At 43.7% G+C, this 18,605-nt stretch overlaps 2 protein-coding genes across 2 annotated transcripts in view; both read right to left on the bottom strand.

Moving 5' to 3' along the window:
• The window catches only part of LOC109969084 (sodium channel protein type 4 subunit alpha B-like), a 29,354-nt gene extending 26,353 nt beyond the window's left edge, over nucleotides 1–3,001 (bottom strand). Inside the window, 2 exon segments of the mRNA XM_020615739.1 lie at nucleotides 811–976; nucleotides 2,661–3,001. Of these exon segments, the coding sequence (XP_020471395.1) occupies nucleotides 811–976; nucleotides 2,661–2,749 (255 nt within the window). The 5' untranslated portion in view covers nucleotides 2,750–3,001.
• A 1,388-nt stretch (nucleotides 3,002–4,389) lies between these two features.
• Nucleotides 4,390–18,605, bottom strand: part of nup160 (nucleoporin 160) — a 26,938-nt gene continuing 12,722 nt past the window's right edge. Inside the window, exons 16-34 of the mRNA XM_020615810.1 lie at nucleotides 17,745–17,881; nucleotides 17,024–17,094; nucleotides 15,767–15,917; nucleotides 15,530–15,599; nucleotides 14,845–14,943; nucleotides 14,623–14,742; nucleotides 14,271–14,366; nucleotides 13,452–13,546; nucleotides 13,103–13,199; nucleotides 12,147–12,252; nucleotides 11,460–11,620; nucleotides 10,431–10,491; nucleotides 9,640–9,750; nucleotides 8,547–8,670; nucleotides 7,253–7,354; nucleotides 6,470–6,611; nucleotides 5,806–5,931; nucleotides 5,368–5,463; nucleotides 4,390–4,703 (exon numbers count right to left, since the gene is read on the bottom strand). Of these exons, the coding sequence (XP_020471466.1) occupies nucleotides 4,623–4,703; nucleotides 5,368–5,463; nucleotides 5,806–5,931; nucleotides 6,470–6,611; nucleotides 7,253–7,354; nucleotides 8,547–8,670; nucleotides 9,640–9,750; nucleotides 10,431–10,491; nucleotides 11,460–11,620; nucleotides 12,147–12,252; nucleotides 13,103–13,199; nucleotides 13,452–13,546; nucleotides 14,271–14,366; nucleotides 14,623–14,742; nucleotides 14,845–14,943; nucleotides 15,530–15,599; nucleotides 15,767–15,917; nucleotides 17,024–17,094; nucleotides 17,745–17,881 (2,046 nt within the window). The 3' untranslated portion in view covers nucleotides 4,390–4,622. The remainder of the gene's footprint in view (nucleotides 4,704–5,367; nucleotides 5,464–5,805; nucleotides 5,932–6,469; nucleotides 6,612–7,252; nucleotides 7,355–8,546; nucleotides 8,671–9,639; nucleotides 9,751–10,430; nucleotides 10,492–11,459; nucleotides 11,621–12,146; nucleotides 12,253–13,102; nucleotides 13,200–13,451; nucleotides 13,547–14,270; nucleotides 14,367–14,622; nucleotides 14,743–14,844; nucleotides 14,944–15,529; nucleotides 15,600–15,766; nucleotides 15,918–17,023; nucleotides 17,095–17,744; nucleotides 17,882–18,605) is intronic.

Here is an 18,605-nt window from a genome sequence, read left to right as displayed (position 1 = left end):
ATATATATATAGTAAAAACAAAAGAGGACCCAGGACCGACCCTTGTGGAACTCCACAGGACAAAGCAGCCACTCCAGACATGATGTTATTAATAGTCACATTAAAAGTTCGATCACTAAGGTAGGAAGAGAACCACCTCAGGACAGTCCCAGAAAATCCCAACGACTGAAGGCGCTTTATCAGAGTTCCATGGTCCACAGTGTCAAAAGCAGATGTCAAGTCTAATACAATGAGGACAGTATAACGACCAGAGTCTGCGGCCATCCTTATGTCGTTTGAGACTTTAAGTAAGGCAGTCTCAGTAGAGTGCATTTTACGAAACCCTGACTGAAAATCGTCAAACAATTTATTCTGTTCCATATAAGCGATCAGCTGTCCTGCTACCGCTTTTTCCAGGATTTTTGACATGAAAGAGAGCTTTGATATTGGCCTATAGTTTTTTGGCTCAGAATGGTCGAGAGTCGACTTTTTAAGAATAGGGGTAATAAGTGCATGCTTAAAATAGCAAGGGACGGATCCTGTTTCAAGTGAAAGATTTAACAGTTTCATAATCCAGGGCCCAAACAAGTCAGCCTTGCTTAGAACCAAAGAAGTTGGTAAGATGTCAACAGGGCTAGTTGATGGATTAACCCTGCCCATCAGTGTAGTCACATCCTGAAGTGTAACAAGAGTAAAGGATGACCAGAGACCCACACAAGATACTTCCGTGTTAAAACTCACCAGGCTAGGATTAATGCTGGCCCTGATATCTCGTATTTTATCCATGAAGAAGTTCAAAAACACATTACAGTCCTTCTTGGCTTCATGCCCCTCTTTGGTCCTAGTTTGCTCCTTCTTGGCTTCATGCTGTTGGATCTCCTGCAGTGAGGCTGGTGTGAAGCGCCTGAAGACCTCTGTTCCAACAGGGGGCAGCAGAGACACCATCCTGCCATTCTGCAGCTCCGCCCGAACGCTACTGTCGCCTAGCAACCGCTGCCTGTAGGGAGAGCCAGTGAACAGTGGGACAGCTCAGTGGTAGGAATGGAGGCATAAGAATGTTACTGAAAGATTTACATTAACTTGGCTAGATTTGATTTGTTGTGAAGATGCTTCAGCTCTCTTTAAAAGCCCTGCAGTTCTCTCTCCCTCACTCTTCTTTTAAATGCATCACTCTTCTTTTAAATGCATGGGTGATACTGAATTGACTGAATTTAATCAAAATGTTTGACTTAGAGGAGTTTTCTGTCCCAAACAATAAGTACAACATGATCTCCACTGTTCCCTCCTTGACAACACCTGCCCCTGGTGTCATGACATGAAGCGGTGGAAGAAGTACTTCCATCCTTTACTTAAGTAGAAATACCACAGTGTAAAAATTCTCCTTCACAAGTAAAAGTCCTGTATTCAAAAGTTTGACTTAAGTTAAAGTACAAAGTATTAGCATCAAAATATACTTGAAGTTGCAGAAAAGGTCAATACAAATACCTCAGAGCTCTACTTAAGTACAGTACTTTGTTACATTTCACCACTGCACACACGTGGCTACCAGGCAATCCCAGTTATTTCCTCCTCAGTGCCCACAGCCAATAATGGGCTCCCAGGCATTAAACTGCTCCCATGGGGTGTGTAGGGAGGCTCCACTCAGAGTGCTAATGGAGCCTGCAGATGTGTGTGGACTGCCTCCGTTTCCTGTGTGGCTGTGACTCTGCACCACAGCTGAACGCAGCTGGGGTTGGATGTGCACAATATGCATCTTTTATTGTCATGAAAACTGTCCACAGTGAAGGATTGAAACATATACAAGCACATTTTCTTTTGAGTGTTTTCTGAAAATAATGTTAAAATCTGTTTGGATGTTGAGGGAAAAAAAATACTGGACACAGCTTTTCTTATGTGTGACTAATGTTTACTATGAACAAATATTGTGCAGTCATTGTAAAAGGGTGCTCTTTAGCTTAAAGAAGTCAGGGAACTGCTCATTGTAAAAGTTTATTGCTCTTTAGGTTGGGAGGCCAGGAGACATCCTGTTAAGAAAACCCATGGTGACCTGGCCCCGACGCCTGGAGGGGAGTGCTTGGCAGGTGGGTCTAAGATTACAAGTCAGCAATATACTTACAGTGAGCTGCATAAATAAAGCTCAAAGGGTTCACTCCTTTGAGCATTCGCAGTTTGGGTGTGCAGAGGCACTCTCAATGGCTGCTGTATGCTCCTTCTTGCAAGAATATTGAAAGATGTCTTGATAAAAGTGTCAGCATTCCTTCATCTCACCTTGTTACATTTTACTAACGGATGTAAACGTGCATTGTACTGGTTCTTTCTCATAATGTGTAAAGGGAAAAAAAAACTCCACTGAGTCTGGAAATGATCTGACTGATTGCAGCTGTGACTGATCTGCTGTAGAGTCCAGCTGTCAATAAAAATCTCTCAGACCTGATCTATAGCACCTTCGGTACAAACCCAAAGAGCAGGTGAACCCAGGTGAAAGACAATAAGGCAGAAAAAGGTAATTAGTTCAAAATGTATAGCCTAATAAAAATCAATCTATAACATGGAGTTAAACTAAATACAGACTAGATCAAATAAACAGGATACACTGACAAATAAAATTCATCAGAAGGAATAACACAAGCAGCGCGCACACAGCTACAGGTCGGACTGTGTGCGATTAGTCGTTGACCTACTGCTGTGATGGGCGAAGTTTCAGCCGACTGGTTCTCTTCAATAGCGCCCCTCTCTCCTTCTGGCTCCTCCAAAAATCAAAAAAGGACATGTTTCTGGTCAGCGTGGCTGCAGCTCACTCCTGTGCCCGTCTCTCCAGTCCAGTCTTCAGTCCTCTGGTGTTTCTTGCCACACCTCACTGTGTTTTTCTTCAATTCAGCATCCAGAGTGATGCATCTGCAGAGTTGGGTCACTGCAGTCCTCGGGGTCCCATAGTTGTCTCTACGGTTACCAGCTGATTGTGCAATGTGTAACACTGTTCTAACTGCAGCTCTATGTGTCTCTGGTGTGTCTGTGCTTCATTGTGTCCAACTGTTCTCCATCTACATGTCAACATTCAGTGCAACACACATACATACTCTTTCAGACTTCCTGTTAGATTGCATTATCAGGCCATTAGTGCTGTTTCCAGGAAACTGTGAGTTACTGGCACATTAGTGCTGTTTCCAGGAAACTGTGAGAGCATCGCTTACTGGCACAACATCCACACACAGCTTGGATGGAGAAAAGGAAAGAAACAAAGGATTTCATTGTTTGTCGAATGTGAATTCTGAGTTGTTCGTCTCTAGAGTGAAAATCACTGCCAACTTTCACTGCTCCAACAAACGCATATTTATGCAGCTACCTTTGTGAGGACCCTCACTGAAAATGCACCCCTTAGCCTCTAAACCTAACCATCATGACTCAGTGTTCACCCCCAGCCTCATCCCAACCTAAACCTGATTCTAACCTGAACCCAAGCCTGAATCCACAAGTAGCCCTTTAGAAATGTGGACCGGAAATGTCCTCAGTATGTAGAAATTCCTCAGTGGGTACAGAACTCAGACTGGTCCATCCAATAGCTATGGTACACCTGGACAGGTAGCCAGTCAGAGCTGACACAGACAGCCACTCACGCCCACAGGCAGGTCAGTCACCAATTAGCTCTTTGTAACAATTGAGGATTACTGTAAAGACAATGGGTATTCACTGTGTAGCTGCTGTCAAGCTCTCTCGGGGTTAACTAATCTTCCACCCTTCCGCGCTGACCCAGAGAGTCGACAGATGTTGACTGCAGCTGTAGAGCTGCTCACTTCCTATGAGGTCTACTTAATGTAGAGACAAATTTCTTTTATCAGCATTACTTTATTTAGCTAACTCAGCGAACCAGTATTCTTAGCTTGTTTCTTATTCTATGTAGCTTTTGTACAGCGGTAGAGTTGGGTGACAACACTCGTGATGCACTAAGAAATGTCTTAAAGGTCAGGCTCCTACAATAGTAAACAGGATCTTAAAGCTTCACACTCTGGGTGGAACATTCGGTTTAACCCCCTATAGGGTTATTACATCTCACCACACGAGCTCCGTCTCCACACCCCGCTTGCTGCGACTAAAGATAGTGGGTATCTTTCACTGTGTACTCTGGTGGGGACCAGTCCACTGAATTAGTGCATGCTTAATAAAACCATTTTATTATATTTGCTACTACACTTTGCTATAGTAGTTTGATTTAAATTATTGTTGTCAGTAGATGAACTATCACTACTTGAGATGACAGTGGACTTTAAAGTGCTCAGAAAAGTGGACATTAAAACAAACGTCTACAATTCACCTCATTTAACACCTTTGTTCAGAAAGTGAAGCTTCAGTGAAACGAGTTCCTTTCTCGATGTGGTGAAGCTGCAAAGTAACACACCTGACAAAATGCAAGAACTTTATTTTCATCACAATTTACAGAAAAACACGCCGAGTACAAAAAAGATTATTACAATATTCTTATTAAAAAAACAAACAAAAATGCATTCAAGCAGTGTGAACAGCGCCTGCGTTACATCCGTCACCAGCAGCTCATCAAGTATGTACAGGTTTACAGCCAACCCAATGCTAAACATTGAGACAAACGCTCAAACCATAGAAAAATAAGACCGTTTCATTGCCTGAGGTTGTTATTGAGCGAGGAGTCTCTGTGTGGTCCGAGCCACAAGTTTGTGGTAATCTTCCAGTTTGTCTCGAACTTTCTTGTAAGTCTGAAAACAGAAACATGTTTGTATTACTACCGAAGGTACTGGCATCTGATACCAAACTACTGATACCAAATCTGATGATTCTCTAGCAAATTGTGAAGACTTCCAGTCCCTGCACCATTAGCTGGACTTGATCTCAACATTACCACATAGGTTCCTCTGGTTATGTATTTTTTCAATGTAACAAGCTTCTCTGCTAGATAAAGATGAGCTTGTTGCTTGTTGTTGACGTTACTACAAAAGAAAAGAGGCGTCGTTTGTATTTTAGCAATGTTTTGCTACTGATCCGGAAACTTGGAATCTGTGAATATCTTTCCAACTTTACCGAAGTCAGCCACTGTAACACACTGTTGTCAGCGCACTGACCGACAGCTGTCACCTCCGTGTCTGGGAGCAAATATGACATCTGCATGTAAGGTGAGCTTTAGGCCACCTCCTCCCTTTCAGTGGGTCAAGCACATCATAATGATGTAATACGATTTCACTCCAAAGATGACGCAGGCGGGTTTGCTGAAATACTGGTAGGGACATATCCCTTCCGTCCATATGCACAACTATACACCTGTCCTGATCACAAGGTTTGATAGCATAGAGAAAAAAAGTGCTGGTGATGTATGTGTGGTTCAGACACATGTATATAAAAAGTGTAAACAGGAGGTGAACTCACGCTGCTGTTGGTCTGAGTCTCGTTGAGCGCCTGCAGCAGCTGATCAATAGACGTGTAAGGCAGCCAGGCAGTAGACGACGTCGCAGACAGAGGCCTCTGAATCACAACACAACACACAGAACAACACAGAGACGTGACGTGATGTGGATGCTGAACTCATCGCAGCAAACAGATACAAATGTACTCTGAGGATCAAGTTTAGATTATTACACAACAAATGTTCATGTAAACAAAGAAATCAAAGCCACCTGAGGCCAGCAGTGCACCCTGGGAACTTCTAGGGCCTGAACCCACAATTTGACATTTGAACATTTTAACAGTGAATAAAAACCAAAATCTTTCATGTACGACTGGGCCACATGTCTTCACGTCTGTTCTAACTGCCACTGTGTCAGTGCTGGGGGATGTGGTACCTGAAGTATTTCTTTGTATTATTACCTCTATTCCAAAGTACTGGTGTCCTTTCCCCAGCAGAGCGTCCACGTACTCCAACACCAGCTCAGCCGCAGCGTCGAGCAGGTCGAAGTTCAGGTAGAGACGCAGCAGGGACGCCGCGTCCACCGCCTGAAATGCACGTGACACACAACTTCAAACACACACCACAGATGTATTTCCACTCAGTTTCAGATCTTAGAGGAACAGTTCGTCAACAAACCTGAAGCTACATAATCAATTCCCTGTCATTTATCAATAAATCTGCTCTAATCCCATTTCCTGTCACAGTAAAATCTGAATCTTTGAAGACATCAACAAAGACTCACACTTGCATTTCAGCGACTAAATAATCATGAAAATGTTTGACAGATCAGCTGATAATGGAAAAATGGAGGAAAACAACAAAGAAGCAGAAAGTGGACGATGCCGCGTCCGATCACAATTTCAGATCCTGATCATACGAGTTCTGTCTTCACACAGTAACGCTGACACATGTAAACCTGAGTGTTTTCTGCCAACCAAGACATTCATTATCTACTAATGAAGATTTATTAACAATCAATCTGAAGATTATTTTCAAAATGTCAGGAACAGTGACAGTGATAATACAACCTAACCTGGACCACTCAGGGAAACTGTGCCTGTGCCTCATTGGCTGACTGCTCACCTTGTAAGAATTGACCAGCCAATCAGGCAGAGGGACACCATGCGACATCAGCTTGTTGATGACACAGCGGTGGTGCTGTCCGTTAGGGGAGGGATACCTGTCCAGGTAGGATGCCAGCAGCCGCCAGGCCTCGTCTGTGGCACTGAGGACAGAGGAGGAGAAGAAAGACGGTTAGGAGTCAGACAAAAAAAAAGCAGAGATGGAGAGAAGAAGAAGAAATAGAAAAAAGAGAAGCCAAAAGGAAGAAAGAGAAGAAGAAAGAAGAGAAGCAGGAAAATCGTTCTGTGGAGTCTGTCGTCTCACATTCATGACTTGTTTTTAATATAAATAATCTCATGGTGCTCAAGTGTCTCTCTCCTGTAATAAAGATTTCATCACGTCTTCAACGTCTCATCTCTGCAAAACCAGCTGTTGAATTGAACTAAGAGTTACTTTAAAACACTGTTCCCAACACAAAGCCACAGCATCTTGTCTAAACTTTGACTATTTGGTCTGTTTAATGTGAAAACCTGAGCGAAAGCTTGAATCCAAGATGTGAACGTCATCATCTGTTTCAGTCACTGAGAGAGAAAACATCTGGTTTATACAGTCACATACTGAAAACATGATCATATTGAAGAGCAGTGCCACACCAAATCACTTTGCCATGGCCGTGAGAAAACGCTTCAGCAAACGATGAGAACTCAGTGTGAAAGAAAATGAATTAGGAAGTATGAGAGTAAACTCAGTGACAAACAGCAGAGGAACAGACGGCCTGGGTGAAGGTTGGGTACAGAAGCTCACCTGGACTCTTTGGTGTTGACGACAGATGACAGCTGATTAGCAGCCAACCAGCTCCAGGCTTCGTTCTGAGTCTCCTCCCCCCCGAACTGAAGCTTGATGCATCTGAACACAAGCAAAGACAAACAGTCACAGTAAACATGAATGTCTCCTTCGCCAGTCGGCTGACGAACAAAGTCACTTCACATGTTTTCAAGCAGGACGTTTATTATCCTCACAAACAGTTCAAGGCCTGAGGGCAGGCAGGAAATGTCTCACCTCACTACATATTCAGTTATAAGTCACTCCCTAGTTAATTATAACTACGGTTAGAGTTGGGGTTTGCTAAATGTTAGGGACGCACTGATGCCGATACCAGTATCGGGCTCAATACCACTCCCTAGTGCTCTATACTTACTCGCTGTGTATGAAAACGGGTTGAATCCTTGTGAACGTGGCGGCTGAGACCAGCGGCAGAGACAACAGGACGGAGCCACAGGCAGCAGCTGGCTTAATATAAGAGCTGCAGCCTTGTTAAACATTTAAATCTCTAGCTGTGATAATATGTGCTCCTAAACTGTGACAACCTGGCCTGTGAAATGATTACATCCTAATACAGGGTCGCTCCTACAGAGGCTAAACTCCACTGTACTACAGTGTGTTGTGTAGCAGGCTATAGCCAGCCAGGTACACGTTACTCGGTAGGAAGAGTGGCAGGGCTGTGTTTGTTACCACAGGTAGATTTCAAGTAGACTGCACAGCCTCCTGGTACACAGGATGTTCTGCTTAATCGCTACTGGAGAGTAAATCTCATGAAACTAAACTGTCTCTAAAGTCACTGCACTTTTATGGTAGTTTTCTTTTTACAGTAAAAACACTGCATCATTAATGCACGTACTCAAACTTGACCTGAAAAAACTGGTATCAGTGCATCTCTACTAAATAAAATAAACCACACTATATATCTAGCTATAACTAATGTGTTTAGTTAATTAAACTAGGCTGAGGGTTAAGGTTTACTAATTTACTTAGCTATAACAAAATTTCATACAACCTACACTTCATTACAGATTTTGTGAATGAATTTTAAGTAAATATAAATCTCCCTGTAAATTTAGTTCTTACTCAATATAAACTCTGTCCTAGTAAATGTTTGTTGGATGTGTCCCTCTTGTCACTTTGCAGCTGAAACCTTCAGGCGCTGCTCGACTCGCCCCGACATTAAAAACCAGTAGAAGAACTCAAAGAACAACTAATCCCAGTGATCTGTTTTGTACAAACCCTACAGAGTAAAATCTGCAGCAGGTGCAGGACTCACTTGAAGGCCAGACCCTCAAAGACCGGAGTCAGGTTCAGTCTGAAGGTCTGACACAGGGACAGAGCTGAGTCAAAGAGTCCAGTTTGGACCAGCAACGCCACCATTTCCACCGCAGATGCACTTCCTGCAGGGTCGGAGAGACGGGTCACACACAGGCTGCTTCTTTTTTACATTTACAGAAGAATGTAGAAAAGTGTTTCTGTGTAAAGGTGTACATTTACAGAAGAATGTAGAAAAGTGTAAAGGTGTGTTGTGTAGCAGTTGTGTAGCAGTGTTCAACTCTGTAAAGAGTCTGGAGACAAATTTAAAAAAGCAGGTGGAGGAGTAAAGGAAAGGGAGATGGGGGAAGGTGATTTAAACAAGCCTATAAATAAGAACCACAGGCCCGTCCTGGACCACCAGTACTCGACCAGGATGTGACAAAGCCACCATCAGGGAGGACAGGGCCAGCAGTGTTGTTGTTTTATAGCTATACAGCTGAACCTTTCCTCTGTTTCATTGTTTATCATGATTTATTTTAATTGTTGAAACTGGAGTTACACAGCTCGGGGCTACTCCCTGACCTGACAGGAGAGAGATGTGAACCCCTCGTAGACAGCTCCCAGAACCCCAGGAGAAAGCTAGTCTAAGAGGGGGTTGACAGCCGAGTGACGGTATGTGGAGCTAGGGGGAGGAAACAGCGACACAGGCTTATCACATCTCTTAAATGATTGTTCCTCGACACTCCAGGATGCACATCTAAGAGTCTGGGAATCGAGGACGTCCCAGACTCTGCTCTGAGAAGCAAGGAGGCTGCTGGAGGAGCCACGAGCCAGGACACAAGAGAGCATCCTGTACAGAAGTCTTTCATGTACAGAAGTCTTTCATGTTTATCGGAAATCAGTTGCTGAGTGGAGGCTTCACATGAAGGAGCAAAAGACGTCTCATGTTTCTTAAAACTAAGACACAAGAAATGTGAGGGAAACCTGGAGCCATATAAGAGACCTGGGACGCAGCCATAGGCCAGAAGGAGAGAAAGACAGGCATTGCCGGTTGGTACAGGTGCTGGAGATATAGTGGAGGTGCTGTTTGTGTCGAGGTGCAGGAGGTTTACCAGCAATGGGAGCTGACGGCAGGTGGTGCTGGGCGAGGGTGAGGCGGCTACGAGACAAAATGTACTCCTTCTCCAGGTCCTGGAGTTCCAGGATGTCGACCTGACGTTTGACTGCAGCAGAATAACAAAGAAGTCAAACACCTGGACAGATGAATGTGGAGATTAATCCGCACACACCCAGAGAGAAGGGTTACCAAAGTGTTAGTGATGATTCAATCTGTTTATGGATTTGTTAAGCTTTGTTTTTCACTTTCCAACTTTAATTACAATGTTACATCAAATGCTTATTATTATTATTAGTGCTGACTAAGGATCAGCAGTAGCTGCATTTCACAACACTGGCTGTGGCTCAGGAAGTTCAGCAAGTCGTCCCCTAACCGGAGGGTCGGTGGTTTGATCCCCGGCTTCTCCAGCCCACATGTGGAGCCCCAAGCCGCTCCTGATGACATCACCAGTGTATCTTTGTGTGCACAAATCGGTGAATGGGCAAATAATGTACAGTGCTCTGAGTGCACTTCAGTGTGTAGGAAACAGCGCTGCAAGTGTTAAGTCTGTTAACTTTAGTCACTTTTATCAAAGAGCCTTTTATCAATTCTAACTTCATGTTAAGTTGCTTCGGTTTATTTCTGTTGCTGTTCATTTATAAATTACTTTGTACAGTTTACTGTTAATATAAGGAAAGTTATTATTATTAATGTTGTTATTACAACTGGAATAAATACACATTCATTTTATGATTCACTCGGTGTGTGGAGTGAGGTCGCTGATTATTTAGAAACATCCTGTCTCACCTGGCTCAGAAGAAAACTCCCCGTCAGAGTTTCTCTTCGGAGACGCTCCCGGACGCTCGTACTGCAGCAAACACACAAACACACCTTCACTTACTTCAACCAGACTCAGAACAAAAAGCATTTAATTCTATGGCTTTGTAGGCACAACACTTCCACACATGCTTCGATGTCCTGATTACTTGATCAGCTCGGCTACAGTCATCCACCTTCCCTAGCAGGTTACTGGTAGATCAATATGGCGACAGTATGAACTTTAAGACCCAAAACAGTGAAGTAAAACCCTTCAAACTCTGATGAGTGTGGTTGTTCGAGCCTGATGTAAACTAAATTCATTCAGAAAAATCATCCCAATTACAATGATAATTTAATATTATAATAATTCAAGGCAGTTCAATAGTTTGAAATACAAGGAATCGAATCACCACCTCTGCAAAAGGAATAAATACAGTATTAAATAGGAAGATTGTCCCAGTCAGTCAGTCAAGTCCAGAGTCCGTTCCCCCTACCCAGGCCTGGGGTCAAATGTGCACACACTTCACTATCACAGTAGCATTCTTCTCCTCCCCTATCCTTCAGCCTACCACTTTTTATTTCACAGCTCTCGCTTCCTATCCTTCTCCCACATGTATCAACCCTTAGACTTGCTTTTCCCCCTTAGGAAACACCCTGCTAGCTTCTCCTTTTTTAGGATATACACTCGGCTAGATGTTTTGAACAACAGGAAGTCTGGTGCCTGCACTCCTCTCAGAGAGCAGCACCACAGGTCAAGGCCCTTTTGTGGCTGCTACACAACCACTTTCTTTAGCTCACACTATATCCCATTCTAATGTGTTTTACTTCACATTACATATTATACATTATCTGTTACTACATTCTATTTGTTTGTTTTTAACCACTACATGAGATCATAGACGCAAGTCTTAACATTTCAACATGCTGAATTTAAAGTTTGAATTTTTTAGTGAGCCAATACAATGTGTGTGTGTGTGTCTGCATGTTAGTTGTGTATTCGTGCTTGCGTGTGTGTACCACGGCTCCGGGGGTGGGCTGCACGATCCAGGCGTATTCTGGTCTGATGAGGCGAAGACAGTTGAGAGCAGCCAGGTAACAGTTGACCTGTTTCTGAAGCCCGAGACGAGTCCGGACTTCACGACCCAGCCGCATCCCGAACTCAAACATCACCGTCCCCGCTGTGCGCACACACACACACAAATCACCACAGTTTATTTATAATCTCTACAATGAAATGTTGAAACGAATGTTGAAATGAGAAAATACAAAACACAAAGAACGAAGATTTCCTGTGACTCTGATGTAAATGATTCTGCAGAACTCCCCTTGAAATCCACACAGTACTTCTGTGATTTGAAAGCGAGGGACAACCAGCACATGATGATTTAATGAAGCCGCACATTTCAGGTTTTATATCTTAATGTCGAGGGTGTGAAGATTTATGATGTCGATGACAGATTTACAAAGTGCAATCGCAGTCATAATTAGTAACACAAACTAGGGTGTGAAAGCTTGAAAATACACTTTGAATGTGTGAATTATGGTTTCAGAACTGAAAGTTCAAGCATTTGAAAACAAGAATAAATGTTAAAATGTTCCAAATCTGTCTTCAAAGCTTGGAAGCTTGGTGTGCAGATTTCCAACACACTCCTTTCACAGAGTCAACTCCAAGGCGACAAACTGACTGCATTTGTGTCGTCGTACCTTTCCTGTAGTTGTGTCTGTTGATGTGGAAGGCGTAGAGCAGGTCGTAGTAGTTATGAGCCAGCAGGTCCAAACCTCTCACCCGAGACTCGATGATATTGACAACCTGGTGGTGACACAACCTTCAGACGGACACATGCACTTGACAGTGGGGTTTTAACTTGAATCTCCTCTGCCTCTGAAACACCGCTGTTTGGCTGCTGTACTGTCTTATGGGGACATTTTTTGTTTGTTTTAGGAATATTCATCTCTTTGGTAGTCAGTGGTTGGTTGATTAGGATAAATAAATAGTAAATATTTACCCTTAAAACAATAAAATAAAATATACAGATAAAATCTTCCAAACAATAATGTAAAAGCAGACTTGGATTACAAGTAAAGAAAGACTGGCTGCACTGAACAGGCTTGATTGGTTTGTTTAAAGGGAAACAATCTCCTGTGCAATGTGATGTATCCGCTTACTGAACATAATGTTGATGGACAGACCTCTGACTCATGACAAAAATGTCCCCACATGGCACCTGTACACCCAGCCTGAACTGAACCTATATGAAAGGAAAAAGTCCTCCTCTCTCTAAGTACTATCAATTTTTAATGAAGCGGTTTGTCCTCAGTTCAAACCTTTTAGGATCATTTTGGCCCAGTAACGTTACAGCTGCTAATAAAGGAACAACTTAAACAGCAATAAAAGATGCATCACCATGTTTTCTGTGAAATTATACTGGAAAAACAAATGAATACCTGAGTAAGAAAAGCAGACTAGTGAAGAGCTGTATTCAGTTGTACTTACTGTATTATTAGTTAATCTTCTAACTCTCAAATCTAAAGACCTCCCCAACTCCCTGTGCAGCTGCAACACCTGCACGTCCCTCTGGGCATCAACAAACGATCGCCTTATCTAACTGCAAGTTTCCACCAGCAGCTGAGGAGGGTCAGAAGTCAGGAGTGGGTTTTACCTCATCGTGCAGATTGACGTAGGGGAACTGGACTAAATCCTGGAGCTGAGAGCGTTCACACAGAACCACCACCAGCTGACGGAGACAATCCAGTTGCCTGTGACAACGACAACAACTGATTTTATGACAGGGAACCGATACGTACCAACAGGAGAACGAGAACAGTTTAGATGACAGGGAATGGGTTTTAGCCAAATACAAGACCCAATCAGATGAAGTAACCATCAAACTGTTATTTAGTATGAGGCCTTTACTTATGGGCAACATTATATAACAAGTGTCTTTGCAGTCTTTCCCACTTTGTATGTGTAAACACATGAAAATGGAAGTGTGTGTACAGATGGCATACATGCTGCTGTCTGGGTTCTGTGTCAGAGCTTCGTAGGCTTCACTGTTGTGTCCCAGGTCCAGATGATGTTTGAAGATTCGAGTCCACAGAGCTGCCTGAAGACAAACACAGGCATGTTTAATCATTTATATTTATATAATATATTCATTTAACTGCAGACAGCATTAAAAAATACATTTACATTTTATTCAAGAAACTGTTGAAAATTCTGATCAAGAAAAGCGTAAAAAATTTGATAAAAAAACAAAAACAAACTTCAAGTCACTCCTCCCGAGTCTCTAGAGACCTATGCTGCATTTCTCATGGCAGAACAAGAACTAATCTGTCTTCTCAAAAAAGCAACTTCACCCAGTCTAACTCTGTGGAAACAGCCTGCTGTCTCCACTAGTTGGTGCTGCAGCTGCATCACAGCTGGGTGTGGTCATGGCGGCAACACACACAGCTTCCAACCCACCGACATAAATCTTTCCTCCTCCTAAACTCTCATAAGGCATCGCACATGAAAACACCACCATCCTGTTTTCTATGCAAGTCTGCACAGCAGCAGCGAAACGACAGCGTCACATCGTGGCTCACCGCTGCCTCCCACCTGTCAGACTGCTGCCCTGCAGCTGAGCAGCAAAACCAAGACTTCTTCACTTTGCCATTATGTGATGCCACTTTTGAATAAACAACTGTTAGAGTCTGTTAATGTGAAAATGTCTAAAACGATTTCTTGACTTTTAGAAATTGTTACAGGTGATTCATTTTCAGCTAGAGTCAGATGAGTCATCCACTGATCTTTGTAACAGGACGATTTCTGTCCACAGCTGCAGTTACCTGGCTGCTGACGTCGCTGACGGCCTCTGTTATGGCCAGAGAAGCCAACTGGATGACTAGTTGAGGGAGCCCTTTGTCCTCCAGCAGTCGCAGCACCTGAAAGCACATGCACAGACACACACACACAGACACACAGCCAAACCATGTGTGTTAACAGAGGAAAGATGGTTTGCTATAGTTTCACGGCAGGTTAATCTTACAAAGAACCTGTTTTCAGTTTCCTGTGGTCAGTTTCAGATGACCACAGGTGGTTTTAGTACTGGCACACAGGTACTCTTACACCTGTACTGTTCTCCCATCACCTACAAAGTGAAAGGAACAGCAGTGTTCCTGTTCATCAGGGCATGTGCACCTTGTTGTAGTACTGTAACCTGGGGGTGGAGGCAGCTTCCTCCTCCTCAGTGCCCGTCAGCCTCATCAGGAACTCCTCCTTCTCCACCTCCGTCGCTGCCTCCTGGAAGCACTGCAGAGCCTGACAGAGACATAACAGCAACAAGTTGAACCATCCTCTGTGGTCCTGGCTCAACCTGTGGAGCCAGAGGCCAACATGATCAGTCTGGGTGCTGTGACCCACCTTCTGGCCCTCCCCGTTGGCCAGGTAACACTGACCCAACATGAAGCGACAGGAGCCCATGTTCACCTGACACCACGGACCAATCAGCCTCACGTACTCCTGCACACAGGATACACAGGTGAGATCACATTGTTGAGGCACCACTGTCACACTCTGCTCTCATGCTAAGACTTAATGTCTTCTTTATGTACACATTACATGTTAGTTGTTCCAAAGGGCAGGACAGGAACTTTGGGGGGCACAGATTTTAGTTTCTAAGCCTCTGAACAGTCTGAATGAGAGCAGCTGAACATCATCTCTAGTTTTCTCTCTTACTGCTTTTATTTTTAAAAATCCATTAATTTTATTAGCACATTTTCATTATTTCGACTCCTTGTTGTTGACTCATATAGTTTTACTGTTTACAGGTGAACTGTGCTCCTGTCACACTGTCATTCACCTGTAAAGCATTTTGGACTGCACCGTGTTCAGAAGGTGCAATATGCCTGAAGTTTGACCGATACATACGTACAGGAAGTGAACGCAATTCACAAAAACGCCGAAAAAAGGAACACTGACAAGGCTACCAGGACGTGTCTGCAGATGCTGGCCTATGCTGATTATCTAAAAACGCAAAATATCAGACTGATTAATCTGTCACTAACATATAACAATACTGTGAACACACAATACTGTGTACACCCACCTGCAGCTGTGTGTACTGACAGTTGGCCATCAGACACTCAGGGAACTGGAAACCAGGGCTACTGGGCCAACTGGGAGACACCAGTTAAGACTCAAAAACTACACTCTGGTCAGTAGAATAAATAAAACATAATACAGTTTATGCTTTGTATGGAGCACAGCTGTGATGGGGTACACACCAGCCCACCGAGGTGAGCAAGCTACTGCTGTGTGGTCAGTGTCAGCAGGGGAAGGATACAGCAGTTGTGCAAGCAGCTGGACCACATTGGAGACCATGTGGGTCCAGAGGAGCAGCGAGTTACTCTGCTGCTGGGAGTAGATATGAGAGATGATGATCTTCCTGGCTGCAGTCTGATAGAAGAGCTCCACCACTGTCTGAGGGCTGAGCACTGCACGCACACACAAAACAGGTTACTGCTGTTAGGTGGATATACACAGAATGAGACACCTTTTATCAGACAGTGAACCATTCAAACACATTCAAATCAAAACAGTGAGACAGTGACAGGTAGTAGCAACTCACTGAGCTACACAGATTTAAATCAACATCACTGTGGCTTCTTGTGATCATCATCTCACAGTTCAGGACCATTTGTAATTAAAAATAAGATTAGGATATTTTATGACCTTGAACTTTAAAAATCCAATTAAAGTCCACATCCCAAATTTACCTCATGGGGCTGTACATTCTGTACAGCATATGGCACTCTCTCCTTAGACCCTCGAATCAGAGCAAGATAAACTTCCCATAAAAAATTCTTTAATGGGAATAAATGGTAGAAACCTCAGGTAGAGCAACAAAGGAGGGATCCGTCTGCCAGGACGGAAGGACAGGAAACAGGAGATTTACAGACTGCACGACTAACAGCTGCTCAACCATGACATCCTGGACGTGCTCTTGGTCTGCAGTGTATTAGCCTTTATGCCTGGCCATGCCTGCCCTTTCTTCAGGCCACAGGCTGCCACTGACACTGTTCAGTCTGAATAATTAAACTGTTTCCCCAAGGTGTTTTCTGTAACAGTGAAGAGGCTGAAGGCAACAGACATCCCTTTCTTCAGGCCACAGGCTGCCACTGTTAAATGGTTGAGATGACTGGCTATCCACTGTTGGAATCTACAGCTTTCTCCACATCAGGTGGGACTGTTGGTAGTGATAACCAAATGGCCGACTACTCAATGTCATGTTTAAAACGTCGAATTTATATGTTGAAGACGACTAATCTGTGCAACCCATAAGCATATGCAGAACATGATCCAGGAGGACATCAAGGCTCCAACACACCTGAGCTATGCAATCTCCTCTGCACCACAAGGTCCTGGAAGGAGCACAGACTACACAAACACACAAATTTCTTCTTCTTGAGTGTTAGGATATATGGGCACTGTGGAGTGTAGCCCAGTCACAGGTGAAGCTCTAACACATAACTGACTGCAGAGTCTCATTCAGCCATCAGACATCTCAGGTACAAGTCTGACTGTGTTGTGCGTCACTGACCTGATCTGTTGGCGGGCAGAGCCGGCGTGTCCGACAGCTCCAACACTGTGAGCTGCTGCAGGTTAGCATCGCTGAAACAACACAGGAGGTCAAAGGTCAGAAGATGACTCTTGTTTTAACATGTGTGAATAGATCTGTGAGTCTCCTTATCTACACAGAAATTTGTCTCCCCTCCATCCTGGTTAACCCTGGATTTTTACAGCTTTAACAGACCAGAGATCCAACCATATCATCTACTGTCATTTACTGTAAACACAGTATTGCAGTGAAATGCATTTCACATGAGCACACAAACGTATCAAGCTGCACGAGATCGATTTCACGTGTCAATGCATTTCTCTGTGTGTGTCACCTGAAAATCCTAATGTAACGCAAGCATGAGCTGCAGTCTGAGTGCTGCCACAATGGGGCGCTGTAGCGGGAAACAACAAGATAAAGCTAATTCCTTCTTCTTAAACTTCAGGTTACAACAACCGGGTAGACGAAGCTCCAGCCAAACACGTCTGTACGCACAGATATTTTTATCATAGCTCGTCACCTCTTCATTCTGACACGAATGCATCTGAAAACACTTGACCTGAAACTGCAACTGGCCTAGACACACAAGTACAGCAGTAGTACACATTCCTGTAGACGCCATGTGAAGTGAATTGAACGTGTCCAAACTTTTTACTGGCAGCGTATGGGTATTTGTGTGAGTGTCCTCGTGAGCTGTACTCACATGATGTCCATGGGGACGGAGGAGGCGAGACTCTGGCTGATGTGTTTGAGGAGGTGATAAGAGGAGAGCAGGTGGGAACACCGAGGAATCAGATCCTGCTGGAGCTGCAGTAGCTGACTCCCTCCACCCAGAAACACCTGAACACACAGACACACACAATCAGGACCTTTTCATGCAGGATAGAGGTTTGTCTCCTGCACATACAGGTATGTGCCAAAAAATTAGAATATCGAGGAAAAGTCCATTTATTTCAATAATTTGTTTCAAAAAGTGAAACTTGTATGTTATATTAGTTCACTGCACACAAAGTGAAATATTTCAAGCCTTTATTTGTTTCAATTTTGATGATTATGGATTAAAGACAAAAAAAAACCCAAATCCAGTATTTCACAAAATTAGAATATCATGACAAAGTTCAACATTGTAGGCTCCCTGTGTCCCAATCTAGTCAGCTAATTAATGCAAAACACCTGCAAAGGTTTCCTCAGCCTTGAAATTGTCTCAGTCTGGCTTAGTAGGCTTCAGAATCATGGGGAAGACTGCTGACTTGACGGTTGTGCAGACGACCATCATTGACACCCTCCATAAGGAGGAAAAGTCTCAAAAGGCAATTGCAAAAGAAGCTGGATGCTCACAGAACGCAGTATCAAAGTATATTAACAGAGTGTTAAGAAGAAGGGAAGAATGTGGCCGGAAAAGGTGCAAAAGTGACAGGGATGACCGCAGCCTTGAGAGGATTGTCAAGCAAGGGCGATTCAGAAATCTGGGGGAGCTTCATAAGGAGTGGACTGAGGCTGGTGTCAGTGCATCAAGAACCACCACATACAGACGTCTGCATGACATGGGCTACAGCTGTAGAAT

The sequence above is a fragment of the Monopterus albus genome, unplaced genomic scaffold (genome assembly GCF_001952655.1).
Source record: "Monopterus albus unplaced genomic scaffold, M_albus_1.0 scaffold170.1, whole genome shotgun sequence".
NCBI lineage: Eukaryota > Metazoa > Chordata > Actinopteri > Synbranchiformes > Synbranchidae > Monopterus > Monopterus albus.
The sequence above is the reverse complement of the archived record's forward strand: the minus strand, read 5'-3'. Positions and strand labels throughout refer to the sequence as shown.